This window comes from Ptychodera flava, chromosome 8, assembly GCF_041260155.1.
Source record: "Ptychodera flava strain L36383 chromosome 8, AS_Pfla_20210202, whole genome shotgun sequence".
Taxonomy (NCBI): Eukaryota; Metazoa; Hemichordata; class Enteropneusta; family Ptychoderidae; genus Ptychodera; species Ptychodera flava.
In genome coordinates, this window is record NC_091935.1 from 12,774,787 (window position 1) to 12,789,040 (window position 14,254).

The 14,254-nt window shown below is 37.0% G+C and overlaps 1 protein-coding gene across 1 annotated transcript; it reads left to right on the forward strand.

Annotated features, from left to right (window-relative positions):
- The first annotated feature begins 1,974 nt into the window (after positions 1-1,974).
- On the forward strand, positions 1,975-12,535 carry LOC139138518 (methylcrotonoyl-CoA carboxylase beta chain, mitochondrial-like). The gene is made up of 10 exons (XM_070706923.1): positions 1,975-2,589; positions 3,430-3,608; positions 5,034-5,114; positions 5,438-5,616; positions 6,513-6,708; positions 8,055-8,146; positions 8,808-9,087; positions 9,645-9,707; positions 10,092-10,169; positions 10,392-12,535. Exons 1-10 carry the CDS (start codon positions 2,145-2,147, stop codon positions 10,467-10,469), a joined length of 1,671 nt encoding a protein of 556 aa, XP_070563024.1. The 5' UTR covers positions 1,975-2,144; the 3' UTR covers positions 10,470-12,535.
- The last annotated feature ends 1,719 nt before the right edge of the window (positions 12,536-14,254 follow it).

Genomic DNA, 14,254 nt, shown 5'->3' on the forward strand with positions numbered 1-14,254 from the left:
TTGCCAGGGGTTACCCTTTGTCACTATGTTTTAAAAACATTTTTCTAGAGATATTTATGCTAAATATGGTGAAGCATCTACAGATAGGATTCAAAAACACTTCTGATTATGAGAGTGAAATTTTACCTTTCATAAAAAAAAGAGTTATGTTTGCCTTGATGCTTGGAATACAGTACAACTTAAATGTTCATCTCACTAAAACTACATTACGTTTTCTCTTTTATTCATATAGTTCTTTGTTGTTGCTTTCTCTATGCCAATAAAAACAGAGAAAAAAAAAGACCAACTTTGATCTCCTGTCCAGTCATTGAAATATCATCTCAGAGCAGTATCTGTAATTCTTGGTACCTTAAATATGATTTTGCCAACGATTAAAGTGAGTCATACAAATCTCAGGCAGTCAACCATATTTTCAAATGGCGGATTTGTCCATGTGAAACACGTAAGATTACAGAAATCAAAGTAAAGTTTTAGGAATTTCATACAGAAATGCCTCAAAAGATGAAAAGATGCATAAGTTTAGCTAGTCTCATGAACATAGAATTTTCTGTCATGAAAATGACTATACTTGCATTAAAATTTTGTTTTCAGTCGATCACTATCTCAAACTCGTGCTGTGGTGAGAAGTTGGCCCTTTTACCCACAATGCATTTCAATATCCTGTAGTTAGCCCCTCAGCACAAGACAAAAAGCTGTTTGCAGTAAATCCTGTCAGATGCAAAAACTTGGCAGGCAGCACTGTCAGAGTCAATTGCATGTGTATCACTTTAAGTTCATATGGAGAATATTTCTCTTATGTTAATGAGTAGTTAAGATTTAGAAACGAGTTTGTTAATACAGCTTTTGTTGTAATTGATTTGGAAGGAAAGGGCTTCTCCTGAGAACTTTAAGGATCCTCAAAATATCGTTGCGACCATGTAGTATCTACTTCTATATCAGATAAGCTTTCCTAGTTAACTTTCAAGATACAGCTTCTCAATTGTCTTATCTTGATTCAGAGAGAACGAAAGAGGAGAGAGATACAAGCAAACTTTTTCATAGGATTTTTAAATGATACCTTTGAAGGTGTGGTTTCAATCATACACTAGTCTCAATAGAAATGAATTAAAGATAAAAAGTCATCCCATCATATATATATATATCAACATAGCTCTTTCGGTGATCAATTTACACTGAAGTTTCTTTAGTGATGGTATTGTCATGTTCACAATTACGGAAGTATCTTAGAACAATAGCTTATGATATGCATGCAGTTAGCAGTTCATGAAGTTTTTTATGAAAACACAACTGGTGTCTCTGTTTATTCTGAGTCAATTTAGTGCAGTATATGCATGGCTACAGTACACTCCTGGAATGTCCTTGAATTTTAAAGCCTCTTTGAAGGTACTGGAAAAGACCATGAATAGTGAATTTGAGTCCTGGAAAATCGATAATCCCATCCACAATTTTCAAAAATGACAAGATTAGTCTTGATAACATAAAAATTATATAAAGGGGATATTTGCAAAAATGATATCAGGAAAACTGTATTTTAGAAATCAAGAAGTCCTTGAAAAATGCTGAAAAAATCTTAAAGTAACTTTCAGTGTGTGGTGGACGTGTGCACATATGCAAAATGTAAATTAATTTGTTACCACCCCAGCAATAGGTATAGCACAAGATTTTGACCAGTTCACAACATAAATGCACTGTCATATAGCTATTAAACTGGGTGGTATATGCATTGCTACGGGGGTTTGCCATTAAATTATGACAGCTATTAAAATTCTAGTGTGAAAGGCCTTGACCTATTGGGTTGCTGTATTTTCACCATCATTATATACTGGTTCAGTGCAATTCATAGCAGTTGATATTCCAAGAGTTGGTGTCAATGACTTGTGGTGTGAAATAGAGGATGCAGGACAAGATATCGATTGGAACGCCCTCTATTGATAGAGTTTGGGGTCCACTCTTAAAGTTCAAAGGTCAACTAACAAGAACCCGTAAGGTGTTGTACACTGAGCATCGCGTCGCCGGCTGCAACGAAGCAAAATCAGTGTACAATGACCGTTTTATGATGAACAGTCAGGTAATTTTAGGCTAGTTTCAGTGGAGTCATATGCTCAGACTTTCGCGTTATGAAATATACTGATTCATAGCCAAAAATGCATGCTTTGCGGTCCCTGAATTTTCTTCGAAGTCGGGTTGCCGCGGGATTCAATTGCAAAGTTGTGCTTGCTCAGCACCCTCTTGTCGTTGATCGGCAAGTGCAAACCAGAAGTGAACGATCGAAACACACTACCGAACATGTTCGTGGCCGTAGAGGCAGGATTTTGGACGGGACGATCGATCTGACTTCCGAAGTGTACGCCAAACGCCTTGAATACAGCAAGCAACTTGAAGCCAAATATGAACAGTTGATGGCCGTCATCAGGAGAGGGGGAGGGGACAAAGCACGAGAGAGGCATACTCAGAAGAACAAGAAGGTTCTTCCAAGGGAACGACTGAAAATGCTGGTAGATAATGACGGCGAAGACTTCATTGAGTTTTCGCCTTTTGCGGGGTTAGGATTGCAGTATGGGGATGTTCCTGCTGCTGGCGTGATCACAGGTAATGCAGATATGTCAGTTCTGTACAGTGACTATAAACCTTGCATGCAATGATGCATGCAGTGGAGCGGACTTGAGCTCTCCAATGTCTGCACATGACATCTGGTCGGATTCTTTGGTTGTTATGTAATTAGTTGTATTATAAACTGCAAGTTTAACTCTCTGCACTGCATTCTTTCCAGCAACGTCATTGCATTAGCAGAAATCAAATCTCCGCCTTCTTTGACATATCACCTCATAAACAAAACTTTAAAAAACCGGGGAAGTGTTATTTCGAATTTTTCAAATAGAACCATGCATCCTTATTATTATTCAGTTAATGAAGGAGTAATCTGAAAATAGGTTGTTCACAATGAGAATTGACAGGCATTCACCAGATAATTCAGAAAGTGGCAGTTGAAGCTCATGGGTCATGTGAAGATGTAAACCTATTCAAAGCCAAGGTATCAAGAGCATGAAGCATAAATCTTGCTGGATATATACACTTCATCCTGTATTAATCAAAGTAATTGAATATCAAGGAGCTGCTACTTTCTCACCAACTATTAAGATCAGACTTTGACATTGAATTTAACCTCTAAAGTTATACATGATGATTTCTGATATAACAGCAAATCTAAAATTGGCTAATCCATGTAATATTGGTTGAATGTTGTTGTAAATAGTAACCTCAATACAAAGACACTTGGATTTAGATGAAATGTCTCTTTCTAAATTTCATGAACATCAGACATTTCATTTATTCAACAAAGAACAATTATTTACCTTTTTAATGGAATTGATGTTGTAAATAACTTCTTTCTGTTGTCAACACTCATTTTCCCTGTCTTACATACTATAGGCGTAGGCTGGATAAATGGCGTGCCTTGCATGATAACAGCAAATGATGCAACAATCAAAGGTGGCACTCTCTATCCCATTGGAGTGAAGAAACAACTGCGTGCCCAAGAGATCGCCACGCTGAACAGACTGCCATGTGTCTATATTGTCGATAGTGGGGGTGCTTTTCTCCCATTACAGGTAGGAACAATATGTTTATGAACTAACCTCATAATGCAAGCACTGCGGACACAACCATATTAGAAGACTGTTAAATGTTCAATGTAGTGTAAGATTTTGCAAATAAGAGCGAGACAACCGGGTAGTTTGGAAATGAGTTCATTACATCAGAGTTCCATGCTTCACATTCTTCTTTGAACTTTGACCATTTGGTTGTTGATGTCATTTTGCCTAGCATACGTAGTAAGGTAGTTTATGTCTCAAAAGTGAAAGGCAAACTTTTGTTCAAATTTTTTTCAACAACACTTTTAACCTTTCTCTTAACAATGCAAGAATAAAAATCAGGATGACCATGCAAATTACTTAAAACATTTACTGATATTTGAAATTCAAAAATGGCAACCGTCGTTCTCTTTGTCAACTGTATGCAGAAAATTAAGTTTTTGTTTTTTAAGAGTGTGAAAACTTTACTTACTCTAAGAGCTTCTAAATGAACTCCCACAAGCAGTAGACTAGAAAAGAATTTGTGAAAATTTGAGAGGCAGAATAACTGTGCATGAGGCACATTCAAGAATAATACAGAATGGAAGACTCTTAGCCAGAGAAGAGAGCCAAACTTCAACCACCATATTTCAGCTAAACTTGGTCAGTGGACATGGAATCTGTAAAGAGTTACTGAAAAACCTGTCCTCTATTTGATACAACAGTAAATGAACTCCCCCCCCCCCCAAGCCCTGCAGGGTTACATCGGAGATTTGGAAATCAGGCTCATGAAATTTGCTATTGAAATGGCCCAACCCCATTGGCAAGACTATCAAGAAAATACTAATCAGACTCTCCCAGATATATCACATTTTTTCGGTGGAAAGAAAAAAATATTGATCCATGAAACAGACAGAATACACTAAACGAAGTACCTCACCCCTTTAGGTTCAGTTTCATGGCAAATCCTGTCTAATATATTAAAGCTCCATAAGCTGTATCTTTTGGCTATTTTTTCAGAACTTTTGTTTTGTGGTTTTCCTACACTTTCTGCATTGAATCCCTAAACTGTAATTTAATGCCAAGTATTTAGCATATCAACACAACCTATATGAATATAATCTCCATTGTTATTGTTAAAAATTGTATTCAAGTCCGGACTAGAATTCACTTGTAAACAATAAACAATGATGACTACACACATACAAGCTGTGTTGACAAAAAGAATACTTGAAATTTCAACATGACAAATGGATTAGGGTCAGACACGGTAGTTGATATACAGAAGCAGAATACTGGAAAACTTGCCACAAGTTACAGCTTATGTCCCTTTAATAATTCCAAAGGTAAACCCCCTCCAGGATAACATTGCTGCATTGCCTTTGTGTACGGATCTAGGCCTACGTTTGCAAGAGAATTGAATGCTCAATGATGTTTTCATATATTATTCACCTTTTCCAACAGGCTGACATTTTCCCAGGTGAAGACCATGGTGGTCGTACGTTTTATAACGAGGCAGTTATGTCTTCAATGAAGATTCCTCAGGTAAGAAAATAATGATGTTGTCTGTTGAATTCACTGAAATTGCATGTGTCATTTTGCTACAAATTTTAAAAAAAAGGATCTATATAATTCAAAGGATTAAACTTGAAAATGCGTCTCACTTCAGGAAATATCAGTCATGAGGCTCATTACCAAACACTGAACAAATTGAACAGTTATTTGTTAGTTACAACCGCATCAAAGTTTTTCCCATCTATGAAGATGCTATAACCTCCCTTCTCTAAATGCATTTTAATAACAATTTGTTGCCTTTAAAAAAAAATGTGTGTAACACCATACTTATTGTTACAATCATTGGATGACAGGTAGCTATTGTCTGTGGGTCCTGCACTGCAGGAGGGGCGTACGTTCCTACCATGGCAGATGAAGCTGTGATTGTCAAGGGTATAGGGACTATATTCCTTGGTGGTCCACCTCTAGTCTATGCTGCAATCGGTGAAGTGGTTTCAGCTGAAAAGCTTGGGGGTGCAGATTTACATTGCCGGTAAATATTCTGTGTGATACCTTTCTTTTGACATTATCATTGCACAGCAAGAGAAATCTTCGGTTGCATTGACTTGTATATTATAGTTTTTGTAATGAGTGATACCTAAGTAAATTTACCGGAGTTCCTGTATCATGTTACAGGGATTCCCAATGGTGTATATCAATGCAATCATATTGGTGAATATTGTATATTATTGCCCCTAGGTACATGACAATTTGCCTGATGTAAGGAGAGCAAGTTGTCTCCTGCCTCGAGGGTACATAGTCCCTTGTTCGGGCTGTTTTTGTTATATGCCTCTTTTACGTAGTTCTCACTCCAAACGTTTTTCTTCATTTGCAAATGACAATTGTAAGCTTAATTACCATGTTAGATGAAAATCAGTTTAAAAATAGAATGATTTTCATCATCAAATGGCTCATCGATACATGTAAGTCACTGCTATGTGGTTTATCGATTTTTCATGCAAAATTTTGTAAAACCGGATTTCTCATGTAAAACATTTAATTTGAATGTTCTCAAATCCCAAAGTTTTCAAGTTGCAAATAGTTCCAGTTCACTGTCAGTCAAATGATGACTATTAAAGCGGCCCATGACAGCATCAGTAAGTTACCGTTGAATCCTATGGAGCGTGTGACATTCAATATATGAAGCATGTAATAATAAAAATGGTACCAGGGTTCCCCAACCATATACATGTACCTATGTGTTACACGTGTGTGCCACAATAGACTGTGAAATCACATATTGCGATGCAAACTTTCTCAGAACCAAGAATTGCTTCTCACATGTTTCTATAAAGGATGATAGAAAGCCTTTCAAAACTCTTAAAGCTTTTTTATTTCCCCAAGTCAACTTGCCAGGATGTAAAACTTGTGTCTGTGTGGTATTTGCAGAGTCAGTGGTTGCACTGATCATTATGCTGAGAATGAAGAAGAAGCTTTCACCATCGGTAGGGACATAGTGAACACCCTCAATGTACCATCCATCTATGACACGCCCTCACCACAGTATGAAGATCCACTCTTCCCAGCTGAGAACCTGGCAGCATTTGCAACTACAGGGCCAAATCAAGACATCGACATGCACAAAGTGAGCTTTGTCACGATCAGTCTCATTGAGGCATATCAAAAACAATGACCGCCAGAGAGCACAAATTGCCATAATTTTACCTTTATTCTACTGTAGAAACTTGTTGAAACTTGGTTTATTCATGAACTGTGTTTTTATACTGTCCAAGGTTGTTCTGTTCATGGTTTAGTGTGGTTGTTTCTTATTACAAAAAAACAAAACCTTTAATTATAACTTTTTTGAATGTAAATGCAGATCAGTGTGATTAGCTGTGCCACAAATCCAATGATCAATTCTATGTACATTATTGTCGTGACATGATTCTTGATTACAATAAACAGCAAAATTAGAATTACATTTTTGAAGTTCCCCATTTTAAAAAATCTTTAATTTGAGGATTACATTTAGTGCTTTTGTATGAACAAGCAGCAGGCTTCATTTCAACTATTCAAAAAAAGTATTTCTGATGTTTTCACTGTGTAGCTAACCTAACGTAAAGACCAAATTTGAGTTTTCTTTGGATAAAGTTTTAAATGCAGACACTCTTGCAAAACCACTCGCTCCGTGAGCTTTGCAGGCAGTGCAGAGACGTGTGACAATGTCAGAAAATGCTGTATAGTATTAACCCTTTGAGCGCCAAAGTCAATTTTTGTCGCCTTTATAAAATTTGCCCTATTCAATTTTTATCAGATTTTTGCCAAAACTTTGATAAAAAACTGTGGTCAATGAAATGTTGTGTTCATTTGGTCTCTCTTTCAAACTGTTAAATCACCAGATTTTTGAAGGTTATAACTTGCAAGGGCGCAAGATCTTGTCTCTACATTCAAACGCTTTTTTGGCAGGTATCGCAAGCTGGTTGATAAATACTATATCTCTCTTCGACAAATGATCACTGATGGCATCGGTGACATGGGGCCTTAGTTAGTGACCACTACCTATCTGACTTACAGATTGATATATGGCGGGTGCCATATGTGGGGCAGGATGCGCTTACTATTTTCAAAACACCTGACATCACTTCTTGGTCTTTTTGCCAGAGGTCCATATATCTTTCTTTCATGAATTTGACTTTGTTTGTGTACCGTCTATTTACTGTCTGTTCTGTGCTGTTTGTCTATGTTTACAACTATTGTCTTACAAATTTTGACCTAGTGTTATTGGATTATGGATTGGTATGATTGCGATTATTATCAGAAAAATTACATAAAAGTTCATAAAAATTGGTAAAATGTTGCACTAAAATTTTGGTGGGAAAAAATACAGCACTCAAAGGGTTAAACAGACCTATTTTACCATCACCTGTGGTCAAACATTTTGAGACGGTGGTGTTCATCATTGACTCATTCTCAATGATTGTTTCTTTGCAGGTGTTGGCACATATCATCGATGGCAGTTACTTTCATGAATTCAAATCCCTGTACGGACCAACACTGATCACAGGGTTTGCACACATCTGTGGGTAAGGATCATACTTCCATCGTGTATTCCCATCCCTACCTACTTTTTTCATGTCATTATTTTAAAGAACTTCATCCTTGATGATACTGAAAAATCTTATGTTGCCAATGGTATTTTGCAATATGAAATGTGTGCATTTAGACAGTGTTGAAGCAGAGACTTTGACCTTGATAAAGTCAAAGTAATTTGTTTCCTCAACATGACTTTACCATTGCTAGCAAAATCTCAGCAATTGAACTGAGAATACACAATGCAACCCTGTCAACTTTGGCCAGAGAAGATGCCAAACTATGCCACCTCCATGCAAGTTACCTTTGAATGTGAACAAGAGAGTGAGAGGAAATAGTGAAGCAAAAATTATTCATATTTTCTGATACTGTATACCGTATGGCAGAGATATCCAGCATATTTCAGATTTTGTTGAACAATATGGACAAGTTTTTGTTTTTCAAACATGTAGAGATCTTGCGCCCTTGCAAGTTATAACCTTCAGTACAATATATGTTCTGTGCATTTTTTTGTTTGATGTTTTAAGTTGCCTTCATCCTTTCACTCAGGGGTTGTTCGCCATTTCTTCTGTTAAACATTTTCTTTGACTACCCATTCCAGAAATCAGGTACTTGCATTCTGAAGTTTGACTCCTTTTCTCTTTACATTCCAAGGCATCTTGTTGGAATCGTTGCCAACCAGGGTTCCGTATCCCACAATGCAGCGCTCAAGGGGGCTCACTTTGTGGAGATATGCTGCCAGCGAGACATTCCAATCATCTTTTTACAAAATACAACATCAAGTGATTCCCCTGAACCAGCTGACCAGCAGAGAGGGTCTGAAGGCAACGCATTGAGAGCCAAAGCAAAATTGATGGCTACCATCGCATGTGCAGAAGTTCCAAAAATCACTGTGGTTGTTGGGGGAAGTTACCATACCGAAAACTTACTAATGGTAAAGCCCTGTGTTTGCATAAGGTCTTTCCTGTCATGTTTTCCAGCTTTATAATGACAACCGCTGTGCTTTTCTTTAGTCTGGTTTAAACTACCCGGTAAATCTAATGTTACAAATGGATGTTTAAGATTGAAACAAGATTTTTGAACTTCACATGTTAACAAGTCTTCACATCAGTTTGTCACATAGTGTAGCAAATAAGCAGTGTTGCCATAAATCTCAATTTGAACTTGTAAGATTATTTTCATAAAAATTCTATGCTTACTCTAATAAAAAAGTCACATGCTGCCAGGTATTTTTCAGTGTTCTGTCAGTGTCTGCATTTGAGCAGTCACTTAATGTTGTAATTGTATAAGCAAATTCTACGTGCAGGATAGTTGTGTGTGTTATGGTGCCAGCAACTGATCCTGATTTTAAGTATGAAAAATGTGGCATAGACCAATAGCACAGTCCATCTCTGTACCATTTATATAATATTGAATAATTCTCTCACTGTACTGTTGAGGAGTCTAATTATCACTGAAAACATGTACTTTTTGTTTCTTTCTCCCAAACAGTGTGGGAGATCCTTTGATCCAAAGTTGTTATGGATATGGCCCAATGCCACGCTGGGAGTTCAGGTAGTGACCTTTCACCTTTATCACCAACCATTCAGAGTAAACAAACTGTCATTTTCAAGCATGTATAGTCTTTTTACTTGCGCACTCTAATATGTTTAAATTGATGTATATTTTCTAATAAAACATCAAGGTGCTACCCTTACTTTTACACCAGACCAGCCTGTACATATTTTGCCAGCGGTTTGCTTCTTAGACCAAGGGTTGTATGATCTTGCAAGTTACACTTATTATAACTTGTAACAGAATAATTAAAAATCTGTTCTTGTAATTTTTTTAGAAAAACACAAACAGCAAAGATAAAATCAACAGATAAGTGGAATTGATGTTCATGGACTTTTTTATTTCCTTGGTTTTATAATTTGCTGTTCTGTGTTCAAATTTCAGGATGATCCCAGAGATGCGTTCTACTCAACAGCAAGGCTGTGGGACGATGGCATTATACTGCCTCAAAACACCAGACAGGTAAATGTGTTTGTGTTTATGTTTGGTTTGGTTCACAAATTTGTTTGTGTTTGTATTTCATCAAGGTACTGTTTCTTTTCATTAGGTCACATTCTGTTCATACTGTTATACAAAGGAAAACAATTTGGTAAATTACTTTCATAATTATAAAAGTATTGTCGATCATCAAACCAGTCACCATACATGCATATCATCTGTGCGTTCTGTTTGTTTTGTTTTCAGGTATTGAGAAAATCCTTGTCCGTAGTGAAGCACTTTTCAGAATCTACAACCACCAAATATGGTGTCTTGCGAATGTAGCCGAAAATGATATTCTTATCAGAACACAGCAGGAACCAACGACTTTGGTTTCACTTTTAGATGCTAGGATCTAGAATCAGCTGAAAGGGGAGAAGCCAATGAACTAACAGAACAGAGTACCCATGACATTTGACCGTTTCACCCCCATTTTATATTGTAAAGGTCCAATTTATTCAATAGGGATGTACCAAAATTGGTGCTAGATGGCAGATTGATAAATATTACTTCTCACGTAAAATCAATTTGTCAAGGGATACAGTGCATTTCACCTAGGTACCACAACTCAGTGTATGAGACTGACACAATCCACGTACAAAACACACGATTAGCTTGGGTATCACAGACACATTTCAAAGCCACCGACTCGTCGATTAATTACAGTAAACCAGCATGGGGCAGCCGATGTCTGGACTGAGAGATAAAAAATTGACTTGAATTGATCTACAATGTAACTGTTTCTTTTACAATTTCAGCTAAGAGTTCAAGAGGTGATGGTATTCTCAACAGAAACTAACTAAAAAGCCACACGTTGTAGATCAAGTGTATCTCTCAGTCTAGACAGAGCGACTACCCCATGCTGGTTTACTGTAATTAATCAATGAGTCGGTGACTTTCAAATGTGTCGTGATACCCAAGCTAATTGTTTGTGTTGTATGTGGATTGTGTCCGTCTCATACGCTGCGCTGAGTTGCGGTACCTAGGTGAAACGCACTGTAATTGCAAGCCAAATTGTTAACCATGAAGAATGGTCACATTCTATCCAGCAGGGTTATATGGTATCCAGGCAAATTAACTAGCATGCCTGCAAATTTATAACACTTTCGCATGCACCAGTATTTTATCAGACCACCAAAAGAAAAAGACAAAGTTTGGGATTATAGTTTTGGCACAATTTTAGATGTTGAAGGTTTATAGTTGCACTTTTTGCCAAATGTATGATATCACAAGTGGGCAGCAACCTAGCATTCAAGTATTCTTTAGTGATTTCTAATAACGTCAAGATACTGGAAGGACTGCTGCCATCATTCTGCTAATTGGTCGATAAAAAAGATAATTTTTCTTCAAGTAGGATATTCAGGGATATTACAAAATTTATAGGTGGATACTTCATGTTTAATGACTAACATGAAACTACCATTGTATAAGGTTTTGCTATCCCTGAGTAGCCTTATTTAAAGTTGCAAATGTTTCTTCATAAAAGGGATATCAAGAAGTTAGTTTCTCTCTGGATGAGGAATTTTTCATTATCACTTCCTTTGAATCAATTTGAATATTGTAAATAAAATTACCTCCCTCTCCCCCCTCAAAAAAATGGTGAAACCAAACCCAAGTACCATAACTTTGATGGGTGATGTAAAGGATATTGGTGGAAACGGTTACCCAGTTGCACCTCAAATTTTAAATATTGGTACTCTAATGATTATTGCCCTGATTGTCGAAAAAATCAAGTCAAGAGACGGGTTACCAACACTTTGTATCATCAGACACTCCAATAGACACACAAACTTGACCCTGTTTGCACAATGTCAGAAAGATGGAATTAATCTCACAAGCTGTTAGAATCAGACAATTTGTGTGAACACAGTGAGTCTACTGCTTACGTTCAGGGAATATTGTGCACCTCCAAGATTTCTCTGAAATATTTCACATGTGGAATGACAAATGAGCATACTCATGTTCATGTGCATCAAAATACACAGTACATGTAACTTTTACCAAACTATTGCAAAAAATACAAATTTCAACAAGTTAATAATCTCGAATGATGGTTTCTACAATTGCAGTGTATTCTCCACCGAGGTTACTTTTAATGTGTATATATAGCAATGTTGTAAGCTTTTGAGCATAAATAGACCAGTTCTGAAAGGGATGTTATTGGTGGTGCCATATAAATAATAAAGATAAATTAGAATCCTCTTTTTTCTACCTCCACACTGGTATGACACAACCTCCTGTCTTTTGACAAAAATTATCAATGCAAAAGTAAAAAGATTGGAGAGTTTTATGCATGTATTTCAGTCTTTATTTTTCAATGACAAAATAAAAGAGTACAATACAAGCATTTAGCATGTGTAAATGTTGCCTTACAACAATGAGCCCATTTGCATCATTAGTAATTTATTAAGCACCCACTGTTGAGCTGAATATCCTACGATGTGCCCTGCACTATGCACACTGTACGATTAAAAATAAAATGGCATTTATTGTGAGCCAAACCTGGTTGTGCTATTGAAGTCAATATGCTTTTTGTAATTTGGATTTCCAAAATTTTCATATTGTTAACATTTGCTGAAAATCAAGTTGTAATAAATTTACTGATGACATGAATTAAGCTTCACAAAAATGCAGAAGCTGATACACATGAATATACCTGTGGCCTAGGTGCCATTGAACTTTGAAGAACAGGTGGTTAGGGGTGGACCATTTGATATCCAAAGAGGGGGGTCTGGCAGATTGATGATGTGCATTTTTTTTTACCTGATCCATTTTACATTGTTTACCTCACACCTTTTCTTTTTGTCAAGCCTTCTCTGGCAGATTTTTTTTTCATCGACATTTGCTGGGAAACTTTTTTTGAAAATCTTCCAGACCCCCTCCAGGATATCAAATGGTCCACCCCTTAACATGCATACAGTAGACCCAAGCACAGCCCCATGGCCATGGCCCATTGGATGCAAAAGGAGAAACTGGCAGTGGTTGATGGGAAGGATTACTGACGACAGCCTGTATTGTTGATGAACTATAATAATACAGTCACAGTGCACTTATGGGGGAAGGTGCATTGTACATGTTGATGTAATTAATGAAAAACTGCAGTAAAGAAGTCTTAGTCCCCAGGTAGGGTATCAGTGCTATTATCAGGTTCAGTCATAATGCATGCATATTGTATGAGATGTTCGCATATGTGGAGAAAATGAAAATTGTTTAATTCAAAAAATGTTCATGTGTTTTTGTAACAAAATTTCATACATAGGTTGGCGTGGGTGAGGCTATTTCGGGTATACAGATTCTCTATGGAGACTGCACTGTGCTGTTGGGGTGATACATCATATGACAATAAAGGGGTTACAGCATCAGTAATACATATACTGTGGATTACATAGTGTGGAAGACCTAATGCTGACATTGCGATCGATGGCTATCTCTGTTGTGTTTGTTGGTCCTCATGAAACAATTGACTGCAGGGAAAGGTGCCGAAACAGGGTGTTGAAACTCACCATGACCTGCAGCTAGAAATGCACATATTTTATACATGGTCAGAAACACCATGAAAATATGAATTATACAGGTGTAAAATGTTGTGTTGAATACGTTTTCAAATTTTAAAACAGTAAAGTGACATTTGGTACAATGACAACAAAGAGAATTCCATCAGAACTGTTTTGTTTGTTGATCACAAATTTCACTGACATTGAAAATTAAACCATAAAGTCAGTAATTTTTTTTCATTCTACACCCAAAGTAATGCATTCATCCGAGAAAGTAAGTTTAGTACCAAGTTACCCTGTACTTGTATCTCTCATCTAAGCATGCTATCCATTCTGAGTTCAGCACCCGCCCTCAATGAATATTGGCAAGACCCTGACTCCTAACATGACCTCTCAAGTAAACGGCGATTCTGTAGGCTTCCATTTGAAAGCAAGGAAACGTACATTATTGTGGTTCCAGAAGTGACATATGAAGACAGCAGGCTAACTTTCGAGTTGACGTTGATATTGGAGGCTTGGAATTCTGTGTATTCTGTTTTCTTTAATCATAAAATGTTTAACAAGTTAGGTGGTCTC